Here is a 27,361-nt window from a genome sequence, read left to right as displayed (position 1 = left end):
TAGATTATTGAATTTTACTCTCCACGATGGTTTCTGAATATTCTTTTTGTTTTGTCCAAGGACAGCTAATACTTAAGCAAATATCCTTATATATCTAAAGTATAACTGCAGTTTGGTGTTAGCTCCACCTAAGAGTTCAGCTGTTGTGTAGTATTGTGCATGGAAACAAATACACCTATTGATTCCTTTTTCTTTTTTAATATTATGTTTATTTATATTTGTGTATATGCAACTAGATAGCAGGAGACATTACAGGAACAGGTTGCTTTGAAACAGTGCTGAGTCCTGCAAACAAAACACAGCTTGTACCTTCCAAATTTACAAATCACTTATGTAACGTTCAGAAAACAAATAACTCCATTTCCTTGTCTGAACTGAAGCATAACTGTTATGTGAACATAGAAATAGCATTGATTTGTTTTCTGCATCAGAGGAGTCTTAACATTGGCAGCCACAGCCTTGAGACTGAGCTCATCAAGGGTCTCTGCACTCCTTAAGAGCTGCAGCAGTGCCCAGGTACCACTTCAGGTGCTGTTTGGAGTTTTCCATTTCTTTGAAGAAAAAATAGTGTAGCAGAATGATGCTGGGCCTTTTCAAAGATTTTTAAAGTAATTACATAATTCTGGTTTTGAAAACACCTTAGTAAGTGCCCAGGTTCACTGGAAACAATGGCAGATGAGAGATGTTTTAAGATTGTGGGGATCTTGAGAAGGATTTTTATAGAGCAAATGTTTTTAGGAAGTTTATAAATACATTCTCAGCATGGCAGGGTTGAACCAGTCTCAGGTGGAGGGCAGGAGGCAGGTGTCAGAAAGAAGCTTTAATCTCAAAGCAGTGGTATGGGAGTCTGGGAAGAATCTTGGGAATGTACTCCTTTGAGGACATTAGGTAAGAAGAGGTTTAGAGATGCAACCAGAAGTATACCCTGCTAGCTGATTTGTACTGTTTCAAGAAAACCAGGGCTTCTCACAATGCACCTTCTGTTTTGATTACTGACATCTGTTTTAGAATGCCTTTTCCCCCCTCTACTTTGTTTAAAGTTTATTCCAAATTTTTATTTCAAATTTTCTCATTTTGTGCTGTTAACAAATGCACAGCTATTGAAGTAATTAGATTTGTTCCTGTAACAAGAGCAGGATAATACTGAACTTTCATTTTTAATTTATTTTAATTTTTCTATGCATCAAACATTATGTAAGTGGTCTTTTTCTTCTGTTTACATTTTTATTTCTAAATTCTTTATATGATCTTTTAAAATGAATTAACGAAATTCTTACTGAAAGTAGTAAGTTTGTTGGATATCCCAGGGCAAATGGACTGAATTTCTTGTACCTCTTTCTGTTCCTTGTCCTAAATTTATTTTGTAAGCCCATTAACCTGTCAGTTATGGTACTGGTTAATAATTGGCAGTGCACCAAACTGAATGATCCAGTTAGAAGTTCTCTGCCTGCATCTTCTGTTAAAAAAAATTATTAATACAGATTTGTATTTTCTTGTTAGATTTGAGGGGGTTTTGTCTGTTTTGTTGTGGGGCTTTTTTAACCTTTGCAATGTGTTCTGCGATATTTCTATTCTTAAATATTTTAGCAAGCTCTTGGAAGTGGTTGACTAAATAATGTATACTGTGCCATGTTCACCTAGAGCCTGGTGGAAATGTCACAGTATCAAAGTCAGTCTCTTGTTTTTACCAGGATGCAGCTAATAGGAAACAGCAAAATGGGAACTGTTTCAGTGTAGAAGCACCACAAAGAATTTAATTGCTACTTTATTGTTTTAAATACTGTATGAGGGCATTGAGTAAGTTGTAAGTCAGAAATATATTATTCTACACTGGGAAAGGAGGGCTAAAATGTAAACTTTCAGGCCTGAAAATTTCTAAGATGAATAAAATAATTATCCTTTCAAGATCCCTTCTAGCCTAAGTAACTCCTCATGATACTCTTTTTTGTTTTCTTTTCTGTTAGTCTGAACTGCAGAAACTCTTGTTCTGCTCAGTGAACATTCAAGGGAAAACTTTAATCTGCCCTTAGGAACTGAATACTGTTGTCAGTGAGGCCACTGATTTTATTCAACACTCCTTTGCTAGAACACTGCAAATAAGTAAATGAAAGAATAATTCGTTCCAGATAAATGTGGGTTTTTTTCTGTATAAATATAGTTCTGCTAAATACCAGCATGTGGGCATAACCATTTTATGATCTACTTCTGTTGGAAAATAAAGTAAATCATAGTAAGCAATGCTATGGCCTGTTTACTATGCCTGTGTCTGGTTGCTCCTCTGTGTAAGAAATCTTCTCAGCCATCCAGCCCTTCCTAACAGAGGTGCAGATTTGGTGCTTCTGAGGAGAATTCTTTATTTGTTGTTATTTGGTTTGGGTTTTCTTTTTCTGTAACTTATCTGGCAAAAGAGAGGTCTGGGTTTGAAATATGAGAACTGAACAGTGCCATTTAGTATGGTTGGAATTCTTGTTGGAACAATTGGAATATTATCTCCTCTAAGAACCTGGAACTATTGTATCAGTGTTATAAAAGTGTGTGGTACAATAGCTCCCAGCTGTTAAACATCAGTAAGAAATGAGTGAAGACAGAGCAAGCCTTGATGGGAAGTGGGAATGGGAGAGAAACAGCAGGAACTGTATCCCTGTACGGAGTATTGTGTGTCTGTGTGATTTAGGGCAAACATTTTAAGGACTCAGTGCTTTCCCATGGCTTGGATACATTGGAGACATCCTTGTGTTCCTCGTGACTGTATGATCCCAGAGGAGACAAATTCTTTGATCCTTTAATACAGGGAATGTTAAATGTTCCCTCTCTTCTCCCCTAGGAGACACGGGAGATCTAAGCTGCAAAACAAATATGGTGTTTACCCTGATTTTTATCTTTCATAACTTGGGAGGAGACATATCTGGTATTTTTCAGGAAACAGGAGAAAAATACATTTTTTCACAGAACTATCTTTACCAATTACCCTTTCTGCCATTGTCTCATGCTAGAGATTCCTTCTATCTGTGTTTTATGCAGAAGTTAAAATATAATTGTTAGACTGAATTGATTTTGTAGTATTTTCTGACCCAATATGTCATTAAATACCAATGCTAGAGGATTAAAAAAATATGAAGGTCTTCATGTCATCTAACCCAGGTGTTTCAGGAGTCCATTTGGAATTTCACTTTATTTTATATTTGCATGGATTTCAGGACTACAGGAATGCTTGCAATGAGTCTCATTCTCATCATTCAGAGGCAGTATAGTGTTTATTGTTTGGGATTGGTAGTAATGACTGTTAAGAAGATTTGGTACAAATATGAGTAAATACAGAATATCAGAATTACTTAACACCCAAGAGCTTCATTTTAGGGAAAATGAAGGTTCACTGTTTGAAGTGTTTATTGAAATAATGATATTTATAATGATATGCTATTTAGATCTGATTTACATTGATTCTATTTATAGCCAGCAAATTGTTGCACTGTCATCATTGTTCACAAAGGTAGTGATGTTAAATTCAAAGCAGTTACAACTCCTGGATGACTTTATTATCTGGTTTCAGTAAATTGGTGTAACTACACATACCTTGATAGATGTATTTAAATGTGGAACTGTTGGAATTTTGTCCCAAAGTGTCCAGTCTCCAGCTCATCAGCTTTAAATAGGATCATTTTGTTGTGTTTTAGATCATTTAAAACCTTGTTTAGCTTTATACACCTAATAAAACTTCTTACCTTTGATATATAAAATAAACTACTTGTTTTAATTGCTTCTAAGTATTTAGTGCCATACTTAATTCAAAATGAAAATAACTCCTAACAACATCCCTTGAAACTGCCTGCTCCATCTTTTAAATATCTCTTCAGTTCTGCTTAGGCTTACTCTTTGAGAGAGAATTGCCACTGAAGGTGTCTAAAGAAGGGAGATCAAGAAAACTTTATTGACCTCTGCAGTTCAACTTTAAAAGAACCAGTGACAGCCTAACTTTTTTTGTGGTGTAAATGCATTTCTAGCCTCATAAACAAGGGTTGCATAAATTTTCATTATGGTAGTAGAAAGTTAATTTATTTGCTGGAATTGTGATCTTGAAATCCTGTACATAATAAAGTTGTCCAGTGTGTGCAGTGTGCAGGAATTAGCAAACTTGAATTAATTCCTAGATAAAATTAGCGTGCATTGCACTTCAAGGATTTGTCTTTGTTTTGTTTCTCTAATCAAAATTTCATTTAATTTCAGCTTTGTTCTCTGCCTCCCCCACATTAGTTCCATTGTCTTGATTTGCATCATTTGTGGCAGCTGGTGTCTTTTCAATCTGTAGTTTAGACCTTTACATCAAACAGTAAATTAATTAGAGGAAAAGAAATCCCAGTTGTACTTCTTGAAAATTGTGGAAGCCTCTAAGCATAGAAGTGAATGTTGCTGAAGGTTTTCAGAGATGAGAAGTGTAACATGAAGGCAGATGATGCTTCACCTTTAGTGAACCAATAGCTGTCTCTAGAAGTAGGTGTTGGTCACTTACACGTGCCTTTCCTTTCCTAGTCACTCTCTGTCATTTGTTACGAAGTTAAACTAGGAAAAAATAGCAATTTAAAAAAATACCATTAGATGTGGGTTTTTTTTACAGGATGCATGGCCTTAATGCATCATAAGATGCAGATGAATCCTAAATGTTACTTTATTTTCTCTTTACCACATCTGAAAAACGTAACCAAATCTACTTGAATTCATTCTGTTACAATTTGTGAACTAATTTTCTTCCTATAAAGAGAAATCAAGTGACCCTTTTACAGTCAAGCAACTAGAAAAATAGCTCAGAAGATTCTCATAGATACAGACTGTCAAGGTACATGCAGAGTTTAGACCTTGGTTTGTGTTTTTGGCAACAATAAGTATCTTAGAGTTTTGTCAAATTGCTGCACTGTGCTAAGTTCCTTCTTTTTTTTTCTTAATAGCCATTAGTAATAGTTAGGAAATTAAGACTGATTTTAGCATTTTGCTGCACTTACATTGTTCCCTTTAAAAAGCCAAGACAACGAAACAGCTTTGGAACCACATTAGTTATTGTGGTGGGGAAATAGGCAAAGCAAGTGGAGGTGAGGGAGGCGTTGCACATTACAAACCTGAAGGAAGTCTGCTCAACTTACAGTGAAATAATCTATGGAAATGATGGGCTAGTGCAGTCTAATTTATTTGTTATCTTCTATTGATTGCTTATTTCCCCCATTTTTGTTTCTTTCTTGAGCAAATACATACGATTTCCTTGCCTATCAGTTCAAGATGTGTGTCATCTCTGACTTCCTGATGTTTTTTGCTGTCTTTAGCTGAACTATCTCATGTAGTTCATCTTTTCAATAGTGTGCAGATCACAAAAGAAGGTAATACCTTGCCTAGCTCTGCAGAGAATATTGAATTTGGTTAGATACAGTGTCTGTTTTGTAGCAATATCTTTCCTCATTTTCCAAACCGTATTGTTAGCACAGTTTAAGAGCTCAGTCCAGCATTTTTCCAAGGTCATTTTGAACATCCTGCTGTGATTCTGATTCTTTTATATTTGTCTCCAGTTTTGAGCTGAATATGAAATTTAGTGGTTTAGCTTTTGAATAGGAAATTTAATTTACAACTTGTCAGTTTGTTTACAAAGCTGATACCACTCTGAAGGTATATGAGGTTTCTCTCTTTTGTCCTCTGTTCATTTCTTTTTTCCTATGAAGCAGGGAATTACAGAAATCATTTCATAAATCAAAGTTCATAGTTACCCCTTCTGCCTGTATCCTCCTGGCTTTCTAGGCAGTGCAGGCTGGATGGGAGGGCAGGTGAGTGGTGGATGGACATGCAGGGTATCCAGCCAGGAATCTCTTGCCTTCCCTTGGCATCCTTGCTCTTTGTCAGCCCACAAAGCTCGAGTTCATTGACAAAACTTGAGTAACAGTTTGTGGAAATCTGAGGATCCTTTTACTATTATTTTTTTGTTTGCTTGTTTTAGTAGAAAACCTCTTACGTTTCATCATATTTCTTTCTATACATATTTTCAGGTACACATTTTTCTGTCTGTTTTATGGTGAGTGGGTTTTGTGTAATCTCTGAAATGCTTGTCATGACTCAGCTATCGTGGGCTTTGAAACAAGTGTTTAACTTGCAAGGTACTTGATACCCTTTAATCCTGTGTCAAATAGTCCAAAATGACAGAGAGTCTGCAGGACAGCAGGTTATAGCATGAGTTAGAATTATTAAATTAATTTGGAGTTGTCTCCAACTGTAATAATGACACAATATATAAACCAAGAAAACTTTGGATACAGTAAAATCACTTAAAATATTGAGTCCCACATGAGGTCTTGTTTTCAGTCTTTAGCTTTGGAGATTCTACATAATAGAAGCTGAACTTTTTCTTGACTAAATGTCAACCTTCCTTCTTTTTGAATGTGATCCAAGTTCGAATAAACCTATTCTCTGTCTTCAAGAGAAGTCTACTCAGTATTTTTTTGGGCTGGATAATCTGGGTGAGACTGGCAGACTTGTGAAGCTACTGCTATAGAAAACCAAACTGAGATCTGATGGCACTTACATACACAAAAATATTTGGAAAACTTTTAAACATGGTGTGATAACATGGAGTTCATAATTTGTCACTTTATACTTCCCCTGGAGTCCACAGATATTTTATTCTTGTAGCTGTAATGGCCAAACAACCCTGCTAACACAAATGGAAGTTCTGAGAGATGTATTAATAAATGAGAGACATAATAGTAAAATGACTGGTTTATATATGGAAGCGGATTCTTTGGAATTTAAAACTTGTAGAAAGGAAATAAACATTAATATATTTTTTCTTTGGCAGGCTTAGTGTACTCTTAGAATGTGATTTCATGGATCCTTAATATTTTTAAATGCAGGTAATGAATTTGGACACCCAGAATGGCTTGACTTCCCCAGAATAGGGAATAATGAGAGCTACCACTATGCCAGAAGACAGTTTAATCTTACGGAGGATGATCTTCTTCGCTATAAATTCCTAAATGCCTTTGATAAAGATATGAATAAATTGGAGGAAAGATTTGGCTGGCTTGCATCTCCCCCGGTAAGATGTATATAGAAAATGTTAACTTTTTGTCACCAGTTGGGTACATGTGTGGAGTAACAACATTTCCAAATTTACGTGCTGAAATTTCAAACAACATATTTTTATGCGCCTCTGCATATATTTCATGTTGTCAAAACATGGCACTGAATTATCTTCCATGGATAATAGAGACCTGAAACCTCCTTTTAGCTTCATAACAAGGTCCTTTCCTGTTATTTTTCCCTATTTTTACTGAGTATCTGTGCATTGGATAAAGCAAACTATAAAATTATCCATAATCCAATCCAAGGAATGCTCTGAAAAAGTGTAAGTTGTTCTGACATTACATTTTATAAAAATATTTACTCCATTTCTGAGGAAAAACTTTCAGCAGAGTCCAATGTAAGTTATAGTCTTCTAGTCCTCAACCTGCTGCTTCTGCATTTCCATTTTTACACTAGTATCCCACTGTAATTTTTATGAAAGAAAATAATTTTTTCATTTCTCAGTGTTTAATTATTCTTACTAGCCCACTTTAAAGAATTTTTTTAAATTGATGTCTAGATATTTATTAATGGCTTTACCAGGTAAAACAAAGGTGGTATGTGCAGCCATTTATTGTGGCTTATCAAAGCTGTTTCTCGCGCAGAATTCTAAAAAAAAAAACAGAAAAAATGTATTGAATGCTTCATTTTCTGAATTAATAATAATGTATATGTGATGCAGATCCCCATAACAAATAGGCTGAAGATTTAATTTGACAAAAATGATCCATTTTTTACTAAAGGAAAGTGTGATGGAAAGACCATGTTATCAATCTTTGAGCAAGAATTTTTCAAGTTCTTTATGCTGAACAGGCTTCATCCTCTGAAATTTTACATTTCCTTGTAAAAAGAAAGCTACAGTTTAGTAATCAAAAACATTATATGACATTTCGTAGATAAACAATTTCAGTTTGCATGTTAATTCCTTTATTTCTGTTGCTGGAATATTTATTTACCTGTATTACTTCAAATGAGGTACAGAAGCAGTAGGATTTTTCTTGGTTTCGTTAATTCATTGTTAGAAATTAAATATTTTTGAAGTGTTGATTTTTTTTTCTTTTCCCCCTAGGCCTATGTGAGTGAAAAGCATGAATCCAATAAGGTCATAGCATTTGAAAGAGCAGGTCTTATTTTTATTTTTAATTTCCATCCATACCAAAGTTATGTGGACTACAGAGTGGGTATTGAAACTCCAGGAAAATATCCTTTTACTGTTCCATTTGTGGGGAAAAGTTTTAGAAATTGAAAGTTGATTTTATGTCTTTTTTTCCTAATATGAATTCAACCTGTAGTTAAAAGGTAAGAAATCACTTGTTTGTCATCAATATAATGTTGCTTTAATTTTTTGTGTACAGCAAAAAAAAAAAATCTATAGCTTTGTCTTCTTCATAAGAGAGAATTTTGTAGAAAGCAAAAGTAAAAAAAAAATGCAATTTGAAGACTTGTGAAGCTGTTTTTTGGGATTGTGTTGAGGAATGGAAAAGGAAGTAACTCCCACTTAAATACATGACAGAAAACCACCACAGGGGGATGATGGTGCATGGAGTCACACAGGAAAGTGCCTTAGTGCAAACCTTCATCAGGGAGTTTGTATTTATACATCTCTAAAACTGAGTGGACTGGGAGAGTGCTCTTAGATCAGCTGAGCAGTAAATGATTACTCGAGTAATTGACTGGTTTTTGCATTTGTGTCCAAATTCTTAACGACTCCAAAAATTAATGCTGATTTTCTGGAGGAATTTTAGTTGCCCAAATTGAGTTTCTTTCAAGTCCTTTGACAAACACAGCCCAGTGACACTTGCTGTGTCAGTTTAAGGCACTGCAGTTCCAGTTTTAGCCTGCTCTTTATTTATCAGCCGTTCAGGGTAATTCTGTGTTTCAGTTGCTTTAGTTCCATCATGGAATTTCCTGTCATGAGCATCCCAGAGCTGCAAACAGTACTCTCTGGGATGGGGAGCTCACCAGAGAAGAATGGAGGAGCTATTTCATATCTAGAGGAATGTCCTTATCTATTTTATTTAAATATTTGTGGTGTTTTAATGTTGACTAAGTTTTCTTCCTAACTCTTGCAATTAGAACCACGAGTTTTGTGTATAGTTTTGTAATGGAACCTTTTAACCTAAGACTTCAATAAAGGATGTCCTACTATTAGGACATATGGTAATGTGATGTTAAATCCTCAGAACAACTTCTCCACTTGAAAAGGAATTACTTATGATCCCGTTGAAACTTAGATGTGAAGAGGAAGTACCTAAAAGCAAAAGTTTTTTGTTAGTCTGTTTGTTTCTTTTAATAAATTAGTGGATTTTCAGTTTGATACCATTTGCTATTATAAGCTGGAAGAGAAAAATTGCTGTAATATATTGATCAAATGGTTTTTAATTAAACATTTTTCTGAATTATATTGTGACTTGTGGGAAACGGGATGATCCTTTCAATACTTAGGTTTAAGTTTGTTTTTTGGATTGAATTATACAAATTAGTGCATCTAACACTTGCCATTAAATTTGCCTTTATTTAAGTGGATGGCTTTGGTCTATCCCTTTTTTGTAGTAATATATATCTCTAAGCTGGTTTTATATACAGCTTCTCAGATACGGTACCAGGTACAATGTTTCCTGCCTGGCCTGCATTTTTGTAGGCAGTTCTCCATTCTGAACTCACTGAAAATGTCATTCTTCTTTCAACTGTTTATAGGCCAACAACCCTCATTATACTTTTATAAGAGAGGATGTCGTCAGTAAACATTACATTCTGCAGGTGCCACCTGGTTTGGAAAGTCTTTCTGTGGACATTCAGCTAGTCGATCTCTGTATGAAAAATCATAGTCAGTTTGTGGTCAGTTTTTCCTTCCTCCTTGTACTTCAGTCTTCTCTCTTGACTTATTTTCCTTGACGTTGGGTTGTTCTGTTCCACAATTTGTTCTCCTAAGATGCTGTACCTTGGCATGAGGTATTCAAGGAATGAGACCTTAGTTTTATATGTGACCATGGGAGTCCATGAATGTTGAGCAGTATGAATTTCTGCTAGCTTATCTCTGTGTTTTGACATTTCATGTTGTCATATACTGCTCAAGCAGAAAAAAAATGTAATGGGAAAGAGTGCTTTCTTTATTTTACATATTGCTATTTTTGCATAGTGTGTGTCATTACAGTCCCAGAGTGAATGAAGACCAGAGTGGCATGAATTTAGGGTTCGTAAGCACATTCAGGTACTCATCTTTTCTCCCTGGTGACCAGTGACAGGACCTGAGGGGATGGTATGAAGCTGTGTCAGGTTTAGGTTGGATATTAGGGAAAAGTTCTTTACCCAGGAGGTGGTTGGGCACTGGAGCAGGATCCCCAAGGCAGTGGTCACTGCACACTAAATGTGACAGAGATCAGGAGCATTTGGACAGTGCTTTCAGGCAAATATAATCCTTGGGGCTGTTTTGTGCTGGACCAAGAGTTGGACTTGGATCCTAGTGGCTCTCTTCCAACTCAAGACATTCTGTGATTTGTAGCCAGAGTTGTCCATAAGCAAAGATCTAGATTCAGCCTGAGGAATCACAAATATTGTCACCAAAATGCTGCAAAAAATACACTTTTTTTTTAAGAATCCCCACATTAATTCAGGCTCTCTGACATTTACAGCGTGCACCCAGAGCTTCTAATGAGCAAGTAAGGTCATTTAAATGAGTCACTGGCGTGCGATGGCTGAAGGCAAAGACGCCGCTTTGAAGTGCTGCTGTGTAACTGTCCCTGCCTGGTAAAACTCTGGCACGTTGAGACAAAGGACTTAATTTAGGATCAGTCAAATGCTAAATTCCATCAAGGTAGTTGATACTGAAGGTTAATAGGTGTGAACAGGAAATACAGCATACTAATGTGGGAATGCCTCTTTGATCTGCATGGGAGAAGACGGAGGTTTGCAGCACAGTGAATCTGTGTAAGTATCAGAGTGGCGTATCTTGGTGCCCAGTTTTTGAGCTGTTATGTGAAGGAAAAAGAAAAACATTTCTGTGCTTATGCTGGAATTTTACTTCATAAATTATGCTCTTTCAGAAGCCTTTTCATGAGAAAGGCAGCTTGAACTAACAAATTATTTCTGCCTAATTTGCTTCAGTTTTGAGGTAGATGAACAATCAACATCTAGGTCAGCTGTCTCTAGTTTTCTGATTGTAGATAAAACTCTGAATGTTAATGGAGAAACCGTTCATAAGTTTCCAATTTTATGTTTTTAATACTTCCTAGGCCTTTCTGTGGAGTAGTGCTTGGATTTCAAGGCCAATCTGCAGTGAAAATTCAATATGGAAACCTTTCCTCTATTCAATGGGAACGTGGTAAAAGGATGGAGAGAGAACAGGAAAGGGGCTTAAAGATTTCAGAAATTACTCCTTTTCCTGCCTTGAGATTCCACACTTGATTTTGTTTAATTATTTTTCATCAGTGTTGGAAGTCTCATTAAAATTAAGCTATATGTGTATATCCCTCCTGTTTTTAACTAACAAGGTTTATTATCTTGGCTCAAAAGTAAATCTGCATTTTATGTTTATAAATACCAACCAACACAAATTGACATATCTATAAATTTGCTTGTGGTTTAAACAAAAATCATATTTGGCAGAAGCAAAAAGAGACAGTACCCCCTTTTCCTCTCAGTACTTGTGCGTGTGTTGTATTTTTAAATGGCTTCAACTGCCATTGAAATATCCTGAGCTGAGTTTTATCGGGCCAAGGTGTTCTACTTCATTACAAAATTTAACTAAATACTTTCCATATGCTTTTTGTCACATCTAGGTTGAATCCTTGGTCTTTGAAATTAGCAGTGTGTGGAGAGGAGCAAAAGTGGTATCCTTCATCTTGAAATTGGCTATGCTAGTTTTTTCAGTGAAATTCAAGAATTATTAAAAGCAAAATGGCCTAACCTCTTAAGACTCTAGCACCCCCACAAGCACTACTTGGTTTCTTTTATTAGCAGTAACTGTTGGAATAAAATACAAATTATCCTATTTTATGATTTGCATTTGCTTTGCAAATATGTCACTAAACATGAAGAAGATTAAATTTTAAAATTGTGTTAAAATATGTATTTCAAAACATTATAAAAGCATAGTAACTCAGTAATTAATGTGGTAGATAATGCATCAGTTTTTCAATTTTCAGCTCTATCTATACAAGGATTCATTGCTTTTGCTGCTCTCCACCCTTGTAGTGGGTGGGAAATTTAGTTGGAGCACCAAACAGAAATCAGGCTTTCCTTTTTTTTTCCAGTGAGACTACAGACTAGGATTTCCAACACTGTCACAGAAACAAAACAGACATCACTGCATAAAAAAATACTTCTATTATATACTTCATTAAAAAGCACATCTATTGTTTAATGTTTTTGCGAAAGTAATCTTCAGAAAACTAGATGCTTGTAAAATTCTGAAATGTGAAAACTTTTTTATGAGGCTTTAAGTTGGAAGGTAAATGCACATGTTCACCAAACTAGTTATTTTTCCCTGATCTGTGAAGATCTTAAAATTCTTTTGTGACCCCATTATTCAGGATCTGGTTAACAGTATTTATACAAAATATGCTATCTATGTGTGATGACATGGTGATACTAACTTCAGCACTGCTCTCTGGCAATATAGACATAATTTTATGGATTGTTTTTCAAACAGCATAGCCATAACAATGGCATTTGCTGTAAATAGTTTTGAGAGAATCATTAAACATGTCAGGGCTTTTAACAACATTGATAACTTGTTACATTTAATGTATAGTTCAGATCACCGAAGCAAGGTGTGAAATGTTTGATGGAGGCATTCTCTTGCCATGCTAGTAAAATTTGTAGTGGAATAATAGCAGACATTGCTGCTGAAAGGATACTGAAGAGAGTGACTGGATCTTGTAGTTTGTGGCTTTACCTGTTGTACGTGATGACAAATGAATGGTAATTTGATGGAGTTTATAAAAGAAAGGAAGGGAGAGGTGTGTGTGGTGTGCACATGAAAACCTTTGAGGACTAAAGCTGGCAAAGTATAATTTTCCAAACTATTTTAATAAGGAAAGGTAACAAATATGAAAATTTTGCTGGAGAATATGGTGTCTTTGTGCACAGAACAGAACATCTAGGCAGTTTTGGACCATTCTCTCATTTTGCTGCAAACACTTGTGGGGAAGGGATTAGCTACCATTTGTGATTTGGGAGCTAATTGGCAGCTTTGCTGTTTTCCTTATGTGCATTTACTTTTCTTCATTGCAATCTTCAAGACTGAAGTGTCTCAGAGTAAGTTTGTGGTTAATTCTGTGTAATGACATGCTTCAGCCTTCCTTGTCACCAGAGATTTCAATCAGTAGGGCAGGTGCTTGGGAAATTTCCCACCTCATCTGAAGGAGTTATGTAAAGAGACCTGAAAACAATTCTGTTTATACCACAATCCTTCAGGCTTGTTTTCAAAAGCTTGGCAAACACAAAAGCCTAAGAACAGTTTAAGAGCACTTTTTTGAAGGAGTGTTGCTTTGCTCATCCCTAATCCTATTAAATACAAGCTGTAGGAAAGTAAGATTCTTCCATGGCATAGAATAGAGGAAGCAGATTGTGGATTATAAAGCATTGTTATTTCCCTCTCTCTTTTGGGTTGTGGGGAGTGGATATAGCTTTCTATTGTAACTTCAGGAGGGAAAAAGATGCTTTAATTATGTCCAATCAAGAAAATACGAGGTACTCAAATAATAAAAAACAATTAAATATTTTATTTGTGCTTGTCCCTAATAAGCAGAAGTTGACTTTTAAATATGAGTTAGCTCTTTATTTATTTGTTTATTTATCTTTATTTATTTTATTATCTTTATTTATGCTTTCTGACTTTATAGTTTCAACTTTATTTCATCTTTTATTTTTCGCTAAATCAGTTTGAATCCTTTTAAGTATCTACAGGTATTCCAACTCATTGCTACACTTTGTTAAATAATTCACCCCATTTTAACAACTGCAGTCAGAATATTTGTATCTTAAAAAGACTTCTCTTACAATATATTCTTTCCTTTGTTCCTCTCTGGTATAAAAATTTCAGCTCTTTTCCAGAAGACTCTCAGAGGAGTTGTGGGCTTCTCTTCTGTGTAATTACATGTTTTCCTCATTGACACTTGTTCAGATTCTGGCAGACTGTAAAATATTGCTAAATACCGATTGATTTTGATGGTTACAATTACGTTACTTCTTAAATGCAATTCAAATGCATTGTTTTTTTTAGTGGCACATTTTTAGTCTAGTTCATCACCTAAAGTGCTGTGTATATCTGCTGTAATGCTATAAACTTATCATTCGTGGCAGATTGCAGAAGAGGCTGGGAGGTACTTGCTTTAACAGGAGTCACTGTGCTAAAATTAAATTTTCAGGGCAGAACTTCATATGACTTCTATATGTTCTGTATGTTTTTCCACTATTTTTTTAGATTTTGTTACAATTTTTGCTTTATGTGGAATATATCAGCATGCTTCCATTGCTGCATTATTTCCATTCCTAGTTTTTCTAGTTATTTTTATTTTTTTTTGTTTAAGAGGTAATTGGCATAGTTCCTTAACAGTTGCCTTTAAGTATAAAATCCTTCTGGATTCTGATGCTGGAGAATATGGAGGGCATCAAAGGCTGGACCACAATACAGAGTACTTCTCTGAAGAATATCCTCACAATTATCGACCTAATTCAATTATGGTAAGTAAATTGTTTGGAGGTTTGTTTGTTTGTTTCAATTTTACTTTCATCTGTGTAAGTTTTGCAATTCTTTGGACAAATATGGAGTCTCTTCTAGTATTTGGGGGAAGGGGGAATTTTTAATTTATTTTCTGAAATTAACCTTTGTCTAAATACAGTATAGATAACATTATGATTTTATTATAACCAATAATGCTAGCTAATTTTTCTCTTTAAGCCTTTCTTTTATATTTTCATGCACTTTTTGCAGTGTCTGGCACACAGAGTTTCTTGCCAACATGCATGAAAACCTACTAATATGCTTTTGAGTTGCTATCCTTGGTATTATAATTTGTTTCATTTTCATATTGAGCATCTTCATGCTTGCTTTGTTTAAATCTCTGCAGAAACTGAATCTTACTTTGCTGTCTTGAAATTGTGTGCTTAACTCTACAAACATGGATTAGAACCAATCGAGCCAAACTGGCTTTTTCCTCCTTAGTTTACAGAAAAACTTTGCAAAATGGAACAGGATTTCTGTTCTCATCAAGAGGTTCAAGGATTTCCAGTCCTAAACTGATATGCATAATGGATAAAGAGTTTCCCAGAAATTACTTGGAATTAACTGGGAGACATATCCTTGCATACAATTTCTGTTAGCTGAGGTGGTCACTAATAAAACTCTGCCTTTCTTAATTGCTCTTGAAATCAGAATCATCACAATTAGCAATTTTAAAATGTAATTTTTCCTAATCTTTATGTATGTATATGTGTATATGTGCACATATTCCCCATTCTTTCTATATGCATTCTCATGTGTTTATGCTCACAAGCACAAGAAAATAAGATTCAGAAAGGCTGGGATTTAAGGCAAGAGTTCACTGAATGAAATCTGAAATAATTTATATTGCTGAGTAGATTTTTACACCTAAAACATTTATGTGGGTGAAGGGTGTGTTTCTCTATGCACAGGTATATCGGTAAATGTGAACACCTGCAAATAAGTTACATTTGTAACCTTAAGAGCCTGCAAAAATGGAGCATCTGCACTGATTTGTGTGAGCCACTCCCCTTCCATGGCTGAACAGAGCATGAATTTCTAGTGTCACAGCTTTTCTGATGAAGTCTAAACTCCTGAGAGTTATTGTCACTTCTAACCTCTCTCTTTCTTTCATTGTACCCTGAGTATTGGCATTTCTTTCATTTGCATGGTTTAAAATATTTTCACTACGTGAAAGAATTTTTTGTGCTTTTGTCATGCTTGGTGTAAAGGATCTTAGGAATGGGATTTGGGTTAGTTTTTTTGTTTTTAAAGTATCTGCATGTGACAGTGCCTTCACAGCGTGGGTAAGTATTCGTGCTAATTTGAAATGAAAGGTCTAAGATTTCATTCCTGAGGGTTATGTCGCAAATTACTGCTTCCAGAGTTCTTGCTTCGTGTGCCCAATTCAAATACATTGCCTGGGTGATTGGAGAGCATCTTAATTATCTATCACTAACTTAACTTTTGCAAGCCAATTAACTGTAATTTGGAATGTGTATTTCACATTTAGTCCATTAGATTTAGTCCAAAGCTGCGGTTTGCTAGGAGAATGAGGAAGATAAAGCACGTGGCAAGCACAGCAGCATAAGCTGTGGCATGGCAATTGCACCTCTAGGTTAGAAAGAAACCCAGGTAAACTTTCTCTTATGTCCTTCTGCCACCCAATTCGCAGAACACCTCCAGCCAACCCCCCAGAAGATATCACATGCACCAAGTAAAGGTAAAGTACCAGTGAAAGGACACCAAGTAAAAGTAATCGCGAAAAAAATCTGGAAAACCAGAATTCAGCAAATAGATCTTCACGCAAGAAAGAATAAAAGTTACACTAAATGCCTCCAGCTGCTATTTTGCAGTAAAACAAAGATGTTTTCTTTAAAATAGCTATTTATATCCAAGTTATTGGGTAATTTGTCCTGCTTAGGAATGTCTTTAGTCTTTATTGCAGTTTCTAAAATCTAACTCAAAAGTCTTCCCACCAAATTCTTTTCAAATAACGTATTATGGCACCCTAATAAACTCATGAAAGTTATTTTCCTGTTGTTTAATAATAATTCATAATGCATGAGACTTCAGTTTCTTGTTTCAAAAATTTTAGTTTCTTTTCCACCACAAACTTTGAAGAAGTAATTTTATAATGAGAGATGCACCTCCCTTAAGGTGTGTGAGTAAACATTGTCAGCAAAACATGCCCAGAGGGTTGTGACAAAATAAAATCACATGCAATAATTCTGCTTCTCAAGTCAAGCTTAAGTAGCACACAAATGTGTTACAAAAATAGGAGATTAAATGTGACATGATTCATTCTAAAAAATAACCTAATAAAAGTAATATTCAAGGTGGCATATCAAAATGAGAAGAAGGGAGATATGAAATTCCTGGAGGAAAGAATCCTGGAAGAAGATGAAGCTTTGTAAGCACTGCTGAGCATTTCATTGTACAGTTTTCAGTCTTGTTTAGCAAAGCTATTAGAGGGCCAGAATTCAAAATCATCAGACACACCTTGAAAACTCCATAGAAAATGCACAGAAATGCCCTTTGTAATATGACTTATTTAAATAACTGTGCTTGCACTGCTTTTTCTATAATGGATTGTTAACAAATACATGAAATGTACGTAACATTCCATCTAATCAAATATTTAATAACAAGCTGTGAACCATTTTGTCACTGTAAGAATAGACTCTTTTTACCACAGCTTCATTTCTGTTTACAACTCCACTCTGTTATTCTCATACCAGTCTTTTTGGAGGCTTGTTTTATAAAAGATGTGTGCTTTTTGAATGCTTCTATAAACATTTAGTCTGGCTTATGTCTCATCATCTCTTTGCTTGATGTAAATTAAGTTCTGCACACACATTTCAGCCCCTGTCAGATCTTAGTGCCCCTTTATGGATTAATTCATTTGTTGGTACCTAAGGCTTTTGTGGTTGGATGTGAAACTTAGATATGGAGCAGGGGGTAGAAAAAAAGTAATTTTTTAATAATGCATCACTCCAGCTGTCTCTTTGGTCTTTTCTAAGGTATCCAACTTGACTGAATTTTGCTGTAGGAAAGAGCTAGCTATCAATGAGTGTCCTAGTAAATTTTTTGTACCATGCCAAAAGTTTGAATTTATATGAAGATGGAGGGGTTATACTTTCCTACTTTGCGCACCAACAGAAACTGAGTAATAAGCAGGCTTAGTGGAATATTGCAGAGGATGTTGTGTCACTGGAAAAGCAGTATATGATTTATTGTGAAATATAATTGCTTAATATATTTCAACTTTTATAGATTTACTTTTTCTGTAGTTCATTCCAATTAGTTAAAAAAAGTAAATAGGTCTCAGAGTATTGCTTTTCCCTGTCCCCAGTGCTGTCTTTTTTTTTTTTATTTCTCTATTTTTGGCATTCAGCAATATAATCTTTTCACATTAAATGAAAGTGAAATTATATAGTTTATTTTAAGAATATCCTTATTAAAGGCTTGAGTTTTTAACCTTGACCTTAATGTATAGTATTCAATGTCAAAGTGCAACTTCCTGCTTCCTTGAGTCTGTGGACAAATTAAAATACTCCCATAGATTGAATTGATCTAAAAGCTTTTAGTGACCTTAGCTTTGAAAATACTAATTTAAATAACTTTCCTGATAAGGATTTATGTATTGAATTTTAAGGGACTGTTGTAATCTTTAACTGTTTTCTCCCCTGACATGCACCGATATACAGATTAAATGAAAGAATGTTTGTAGTTAGAAAGTTAACTGTTCAAACTAGGTGAATCAGTTAGAATTTAATGCCACAAAGGTATTTTTGATTTTTACCTCTTGGTGATTAAGATTTTTAAATTCATTTGTTCATCTTCATTGATCATTTGACTTCTTAAAACCACCAGCAAATGTAAAGTTACTCTCTTAGTAATTTTGTTTCATTCTATCTTCATCTTCAGTGTCCTTGTTTTTCAGGGTGTTTTGCTGTCTTTTTTAACGTACTTTTTTCCCAACCTGACAAAAGAGTAGAGAAGATAATAGAGAAGAAATTTTGAGACACACCCTGTGCAGTATATGGACTTATTTTGTGTAAATGAAGCAAGAAAGTCTAATAAATTATTTTCTGCATATTCATGCTGTATAGCTGTAAATTGAAAAACAAATTGGAAGGCAGAACTTTGCATTATCTTAAGCATACCTTCTTTGTCATGTGCAATATCTAGCAAAATGAAAACCAAAATGTGTGAGATTTTGTATAATAAATTATAGTCAGAAAGGAAGAGCTATCATCTATTTTATTCTTTGATGGTTAATTATATTCTCAGAATAGTGTCCATGTGTGACAATTAGTGGTGATACAGGGACAGAAGATTGTCTAAAGCCCTCATTTTAATTAAAAGTTTGGGATAATGTTGGCACAGGTTCTTGTGACATTGCCTTCTGCATCCACCAGCTGCAATATGTGCTACTGAGTATTTTTCTGCAGTGCCTGATCTAGCTCTGAGTTCTAGTAATTCTCCCATCTGTTACAAAATGACCTTGAAATTATTTTTAGGGCTTGGTGTTTTCCAATCCTGAAAGTCGGATGAAGAGTAGTTCATTGCAGTTCCAGCCAATTTTGGTTGTGCTTGCACCTGGTACTGAATTAGTCTGACAGATCTGAAAGTAGCAGTTGTCATTTGCAGAACCTCATGCTTGTGGGCTTTTAGATACCTTTGGAGATTGCTGTGTATTTTAGTCCTTTCCTGAAATATGTAAGGTGATATTTCTGACTATAGCTGCTGCTGTTCACAGGTGCTTCCTACATGTGGTATTCCTGTATTCTTCCTAACTCTTTAAATCTCTTTTTCCTAGAAGTTTTCTGGATATTCACAGAAAAAAACAAAACAAAAGTATAAAGAGTAAGGATTTGGCTGAAAACATCTTATATTCCTTTTTTGTCTCATTACTAGAGGTATTGTCTTGGTGCCAGAAGCCTGGATCTGTGTGGGACTTGCCTAGTTTCATACAGTGTAGCTTCCTCATATGGACATACATTATAAAAAGGTCAAAGGTGCCAACAAAAACCCATTTTGTATTTGACTTATAAACAAGATTCCTATGCCCCACCATCCTCTCTGCTAGTACATCTGCCAGTGAACTAACAGCAGTTACTCCATTCCTGCCAAATTGGGACTAAAAAGACTTTCAGTGATATTTTATGACTGAACGTTTGAAAGTTAACTTTGTCAAAAACTGTCTTTGCAGCTGAGTCATCCTGTCTCAAACAGATCTGATGTTTTCCAGTCCCCATGTGACACTCCCCCCTCAGAAAAGGACTCATGAACCTTCCTGTGTGTGTTTTTAGATGTCTTCTTGGCTTCCTAAAATAGTGGAGTTCGTGTGAACATTAGAGGGTTTGAGGTTGTAAGTTAACAACTGGTTATCGAGAGCAGAGGGATGATTCACTGAGATCCTGAGAAACTTCCTGTGACCTCAGAGCTCACCCTGCTTTCAGCAGGGAATTTGGGTCTTCTGAGGCCCTTTCCAATGTGGGTGAGCCTGGAAGTGGCTGGAAAGGGTGTTCAGAATGATCAGAAAGCTTGGAACAGAAGAGAGACTCTGAGGGTGATTTGATTGATGACAGTCAAGATGTGTGTTAGCTATGAATGAATTCTCTTTAGTGTTCTGTTCTTTGGGTTTTCACTTCTGTCCATGTTCATCAAGTGAGCCTTGGGAAATGGTGAAGGAGACATGAATGGGATAAAACTTGTGATCAGAAAAAGCAGGTTACAAGAACAGAGATCAATGGAACTGAGGCTGGTAATTGAAAGTGTGTAATTCAGCAACAGTATATGAAAGAATAAACTTCTGAGACACTTCCTAGGATATTGAAAAAGCAAAAAAATTACATGTCTCTGATAGTGTTTTTTGCTGATGAATACCTAGGTTTCATCAGGAAACCTCTATGTACCTTTAGTATACTCGTCTCTTTTATAGATAGATATATATATCTCAGGCTGTATACTACATATATATAAAATGAAGAAGGGCAAGAAGGTGATTATGCAAATCTGCTGATAAGGAAAAAAAATGGCAAGTCCCTTGACAAAGGGAAGACTCGAAGCTTTGATGGGCAATATGGACAGTACAGGAGTATTCAGTGGTTTTTTTTGGGCTCAGACTCCAAGGGCAAAGCCTGCTTTCTGACCCTTTTTGTGTGGCTTTGCATGACTGAAAATAAAGTAGCAGAGCAATAGGTTAAAGAGTCTGTATGTAAATGGGATACACCCAGAGGCTTGGATTTCAGTGATGTGATTGCAAAGCTGGTGACTATCACCTGAGAAAAATCATAGTGGTCAGGGGAAAGTACCTGACAACTGAACTCAGGCTGAGGGGTCTGTAGGGCAGTTCCTTCAGAAGACAAGAACCAACTCCTTTCGAAGTCTGTGTCCAAGTAAGTGGGTTACATGAGATAGGTCAGTCAGGAACCCAGCCTGGATTTAGCAAAGTCAGAGCATGCATGGTCAGCCTGATTGCTTTCTTGATGAAATGACTCAAGCTGTGAGCACAAGGTTGCTCCAGTCTGTTCAGTAAGACTTTGAGCCTTGTCTCCTGCAGCATTCCTGCCTAGGAGCTGAGGAACCAAAGGACTGGATAAGATTGTTAGGTGGGTTAAAACTGGCTGGGCCACTGCTGTTTCAGCAATCAGAGGCTCTGTGTGCAGGTGTTGACTGGTACCAAGGAGAGAATCTTGGGAATTGTGAGGGAACTGATACTGATGTTGGTATCTGGAGCAGTGACCAGCATGATGAGACAGAGCACAGTTGTAGATGACACTGAATTAGAGTGAACCATTGATCAATTGAATGTTCAAGGTCCAATCCAGACACATCTGGAGCAAAGGATAATCCATACATTTATATATTTGAAAGTATCTGGACTCAGATATACAATAAAAGGCTGCATTTCAGCTTATCTTGTCAGCAATGAATTCCTGACTTTTTTAATAAGTGTCATTAGTGGGAGGTTGAAGCATATGCTAGGAGCACAGTTGACTTGGTACAATGGCTTGAAACAGTCAGTACACTCAGGAAAAATACAGAGAAAATGAATTTAAGATAAGGAGGGTATGTTACTACAAGAGTGGTAATTCAGTGAGAGGTGCTGAAAGGAAAGGAATCATACTGGAGTGAAAAGGCTGAGGAAGTTTCATGGTTCAGGCTCTCAGAAGGAGGAGAGGAGGTGAGAAATCTGGGCTGAAGACCCTGCTGGGATCCTGGGCAGATAATCTTCCAGTTTTCACCTTACCTCAAGAAAAACAAGTGGTCTTTCCAACCTCATTGGTCTCATTTTTTCTTCCTCAGTCCATCACACAAATGTTCTGAGTTCTGTCTATTTAAACAAGTAATAAAGCCCTAGCACACAGACTGTAGTATTTCTGGAAATATTGCTGGGCTGGGGGAAAGGAATAATGCCTATATATTTGTAACAAATATTATCTAATAGTTGTGTAGTATTTTTCCTTTTTAAAAAAATGTACACCAGTGGAATGAATAATAATAATCTTATTTGTAATTATTAATATGTTTAATCAATAATTTTTTTCTTCATTGTTCATGCCTTAATTGTTGTTTTTTGTAGCAGATAGCCTCAGAGGTGGTTACACTGACCAATGAAACAAGATTAGGAGATAGTGCCATATGTGGCTTTTTCTATGATTTAGCAAGAATATCACCAAGATAAAAAACTCTAAAAAGCATGTTTAATTAATTAATTACCTTTTTAATTAATTACCTGTTTAATTAATTACCTTTCCCTAGGTAAAGAAAAACCAAGTGACTGAAGTAATAAGGTGGCACATGCATCTCTTCATGGCAAATGGAAAATATATCTGTCATTAGTTTAAATGCAATCATCTGCGCAAGTTCCTAAATTGTACTTAAACCAGTTTTAAAATTCTGGTTGTCAATGAAGTGGTTGGAGTTGGATGATCCACACTGCTCTCAGATTCTCAGCTGATGTAAATTGACTTTAAAGGAATTGGGCTAATTTACTCCTCCTAGAATCTGACACATTATTGACCAGAGTATAATTGAGAATTGCTGTGTCCTGCATTAATGTTAATTTTTTTTTTCCCCATAACCAAAGGAACGTTTTACAATTCCTTTCTTAGAAAACTTACTTCTATTTATTCTTTCTCCCTTACTTCATCATCCAAACCCAGAGCACTGAATTTCTCAGTACACAACTTCAAAATCTCTCCTTTGAATCTCTTGAAAATCTTTTTCTCCTTGAAAATCTATATGTTTTGAGGTAGTTGACTTCATTAAGTATTTCCTCTCCTGCACTGGTTTATAGAAGCTATTTATCACTGAAACCTTAGGGGAAATCATTATGTTCTCTGCCTTTCAAGAAGCATTGGACACTGCTCTGTCTGATTCAATGAAGATCAGCTGTTCTTTTCCTTTTTCTCCTTTTCCTAAAGCTCTTTATTGCTTTATTCTGTTTTGAAAACAATGAAAGCCTTTCAGGCCATCAGGCTCTCGTTAGCAGATAACGCAGTTGAAATTGCAGAATATTAGACATTCCACAGGGATGAAGGGTAGTCTAAAAGAGGACGTTGTCAGAATGAAGCCAATAATCTTCAATCTTGTGTTACCTTTTATAATTGCATTTTTATTGACCTGTTGAGAAAACACATTCATAGACCTGACAACTGATGGAGTGCCGTGTATCAAGGTAATTGGTAGATACCACGTATCAGTCTTGTTTTCTGGTTGTGACTCTGCTCAGCTTGGGAGGAATGTCATGTAAAATATATTGCCACGAGTTCTTTGGTGATCTATGAGGAGTCTTTTGATTATATGTGTTTGGGTATTTTCATGGTATTCAGGAGAAAAAGGGAAGAAAAATGCAAACATTTAAATGGTTAATTTTGATTCTGTCCAGTCTCAGGAGTTACTTTTATTGCTCAGACACTGACATTCCATAGGTGCCAAGAGTGCAAAGAATATGCTCTTGTGTCATCTTGCTGGTATTTACCTGTAAGAAATGACATCACAGGCCTTGGGACAACCTTAATTCGCAGCAAAAGAGAGTTGCAAAACTTTGTAATTTATCACTGACTGGTCTGTTGACCTAGATGTTCTGAGGTTTTTGAAGCTGGTCATTGTAAGTCATATGAGGCCCTCTCCTGGTAGCCACCTAAAATATATCACCTAAAATATATCAAAATATATAAAAGGAAAATAGAAAAGAGATTATAATTAGGCTGCCTTTAAAATTTGTGTAATTCCAGTGCTAGGGACTAAGCAGACAACAATCATTCTTTAAATTTGGTATTTATGACCCACACCAATGCCCAAATGACAGATTTTTAGCAGTTAAAATGCAGGGCTTTTTTTCCATATGTTGTTATTTCAAAGTTGTGTCCTGTAAGGTTTCTGTGTTTTTTCAGCTATTCTTGTTCTTGTCATATTTTTCCCTAGGTGTACATTCCAAGCAGAGTGGCTCTTGTGCTTCACAACACAGACATCCCAAAGTGAAGTTCTATGTACCTACCACTGAAGAAGCAAGTCACAAAGTGCTGATACATTGTACTAGTACTAAGTGTAACAAAACTTGCTCTAAGGAGGCTTTCTGAGGCTGAGTATAGTAATATTAGGTGTTTAAAATGTAAGATTAATATTCACATGTAATTGCAGAGCTCTTGACTTGCTAGAACCTCTTTTGAGGAAGCTTTACAAAGAGGCAGAAAGGAAAACGTTGGGTTTGTAGTTCTCGTAGTACAAAATTACACTTAAGGTGTTGCAAAGCAGCAGGTATTCTCAATTAAATTGTTGTTTACAGAATTTTATCAGGAATGATAAGAGTGATCCTGCTCCAAAGTTTGTAATTTCCTATAATCCTCATTTTGATAGTGAATTAAAATATTCATTATATATTAATGCTTCTTACTAAAAGTAAGTAGTTTGCTTAAATAAAACAGAAGTTTTTGGCTAAAAGGCAGCCTTAACGGTTTGTGGGACCTAATTTGAGGCTCCTCTTCTTCAATGAAGTCTAACATGGAATTAGAAATGTTTATCCAAAAGGATGAGAAGGTCCTCTGAGAGTCTTGTCCTTTGCCATTTTTTATTTAATTACAAATGCACATTTTTTATTTAATACAAATGCTGGGCAGCAAAACAAGCAGGCCGATTGAGTGGGGGCCTGCTGATGCTATTGTGTGTGCTGGTTATCTGCTCCCACCCAAATCACTTAGTCTGAGCATCTCACTTGCTACAGCTGGACAAAAATGACACAACTCTTTTATTTAGATCACTAAAATGTTCAGTGAGAAGGGTCTTCCTGAAACAATACCACAATGGAAGAGGTACTTAAAATGTAGTTCTTCTTGCTGCATTTATTTCACTAACATCAGGACCTCGCAATACTGATTTCACTACTTCCAGAAGCTGCCTTTCAGCTCGGAACACAATGATGTTCTTGCACTTTTATAACTTTTGAAACATTGCTTCTCGTGAAGAAGCAGTCTCAAAATTCAGTGATCAAACTAAGGTGTTTTTTTATTAAAATTAAGATAGATAATTATTGGAGTGCTGCTAAGATAATTTAAGTGAGTTCCTTCACGAGCTACAACTTTTTTGTAAAGAGCAAGATTTTGTATATTTGAAAATGTATTGCAGAGTATTCTGGAAAATTAATACCAAATTAACGAGACATGCTTTATTTTGTTCCATTTATTTAAAAACATATTTGAATTGGTTCTGAAATGAATGTCTTTTGTACCAATCTGAATTTTCTAACTTTTAAAATAGCCAAAGAGGAAGATGTCCGTGACCATTTCCAAGTCATAATTTTACCCAGTTTCCTTTGTGAACCATTGTGTAAACTACTGAATAGTTGGTGCCAACACTGACAATCTATTCACAGTTCTTGGAATGCTTACTTGTGGCTTACTTCCTAAGCAAAATAAGGGATGGAATAATGCAGCATGATGGAAAACAGTCTTTTGCAGAGTTCACCCTGGAAGGACTTTGTGGACATCCCCAGTCTGATATGTTCTGTGTGGCAGAGAATGTTATATTGCAGTTGGCTACATTAGGATCATGCTTCATTTTCCTCTACACCAGTTTGATCATTGTTTGGTTGTGAGCTAATAAAAGCATTCCTGTTACGCTATGACTTTAAATAAAATATACTGAACTGTTTTAGCAACTGGAACTGATTATCTTTTTTTTTTTTCCCCAGATTGTTTTCCTTATAGTGAAATAATGAGCAACTTCTAATACATGTCATACTTACACTGTATTGATCTAATACATTTTATAGGGTAGTTTGTTTTTTAGGTTTTTTTTTTTGGTTTTTTTGTTGTTGTTGTTTTGTTTGTTTGGTTTTTTGTTTGTGTTTTTGTTTTGGTTTTTGTTTGTTTTGTTGTTGTTGTTTTACTGGACCAGTTCCAGATTTCAAAATGTAATGGCAAGCATCTGTGTCAAACCTTTTTTCAAGAGAAGGAATAAATGTATGATGTGAAGTATAAACTGTAAAATCACATGCAAAATAAACTCTAAGGAGGAGAAAAAAAATGCATATATGGTTTCATTCCTTGCATTGTAAAATGATTTTACAGCAATCTTAACATTGAAAGATAGATTAGATTTTGCTCCATCCTGAAATCAGGGACTTGTCTTGGTCAGAAGCAGTCATAATGAGATTGTTAGAATATTTGACTTATGCATATTTTCTTTAACATAATGATAAATTAATAAAAGTGCACAAACAAAATTTGCAAGGTGAACATGTAAATACCGAAAGCATATAATTAGGGCTTTTTGGAACCCACTTCTGCACTGTAATGGTGAATGTGCTACTATCTTGCAAGACTGGAAAATTTTCCCTTTCAATATCCCATGGAAAGCAAATTTTTTCTCCTGCTCTTTGACTATTGATGGGTAATGAAGAGAAATTCAGCTTTCACCTTCCTTCTAGTGACACTGTGATTGCAACCAAGGCCCCTCCTTACAGTCATGTGCTGAGGTTGTCACCATGTCTGGTTGAAGCCTGGCACATTCTGAGAAGCAGATGAGCTCCAGAGCTATTTTGCTTGGCCACATCTCAAATCAGCTCCTTCAGGGCAGTGACTGAAGTGGTCCGTGGTGATATATCCCCAGGCACAAAGCTCACCACAGATATTCAGACATAGTGAAGGAACTCTCTTTAAAGGTGTACAGGACTGATAAGGATTTACATTTCAACATTTGGAAATGCAGAGCTCCCTGTCACCTGGGAATTCTTACCAGCCCTGGCCCCAGAAGTTGTTGCTTCACAGTTTCTCTAACACACCATGAGAACTCAAGCTCACCTTTACCTGCCATTTTATCTAAAGATTCTTCCCTCTTATCTAAAGACCTTCCCTCTGTCTTGCACTGTGTGTGTGAAGGGTTCTTTGTACTTAATAATTCAAGTTACCCTCCAGGCCAGGTGCTTATTTTGATAACAGGCATCCAGTACTCTGGTCTGTTCTGTGAGCAATGAGTTTTAATTTCCCTGCTGTTTTCTCCTCCTCCCACAACTCAAGCTTTACTGTCCTGAGGTTTATTTTGAAGATGAAG

At 35.8% G+C, this 27,361-nt stretch overlaps 1 protein-coding gene across 1 annotated transcript in view; it reads left to right on the top strand.

Annotated features, from left to right (window-relative positions):
- GBE1 (1,4-alpha-glucan branching enzyme 1) overlaps positions 1-25,967 on the top strand; it is a 137,626-nt gene extending 111,659 nt beyond the window's left edge. Inside the window, exons 13-17 of the mRNA XM_014253563.2 lie at positions 6,882-7,066; positions 8,162-8,292; positions 14,661-14,778; positions 16,473-16,520; positions 24,239-25,967. Of these exons, the coding sequence (XP_014109038.2) occupies positions 6,882-7,066; positions 8,162-8,292; positions 14,661-14,778; positions 16,473-16,520; positions 24,239-24,295 (539 nt within the window). The 3' untranslated portion in view covers positions 24,296-25,967. The remainder of the gene's footprint in view (positions 1-6,881; positions 7,067-8,161; positions 8,293-14,660; positions 14,779-16,472; positions 16,521-24,238) is intronic.
- The last annotated feature ends 1,394 nt before the right edge of the window (positions 25,968-27,361 follow it).

Source organism: Pseudopodoces humilis, chromosome 2 (assembly GCF_049639895.1).
Source record: "Pseudopodoces humilis isolate 2021_Gansu_Grassland_sample_001 chromosome 2, ASM4963989v1, whole genome shotgun sequence".
Taxonomy (NCBI): domain Eukaryota; kingdom Metazoa; phylum Chordata; class Aves; order Passeriformes; family Paridae; genus Pseudopodoces; species Pseudopodoces humilis.
This window is presented reverse-complemented; position numbering and strand designations above follow the sequence as displayed.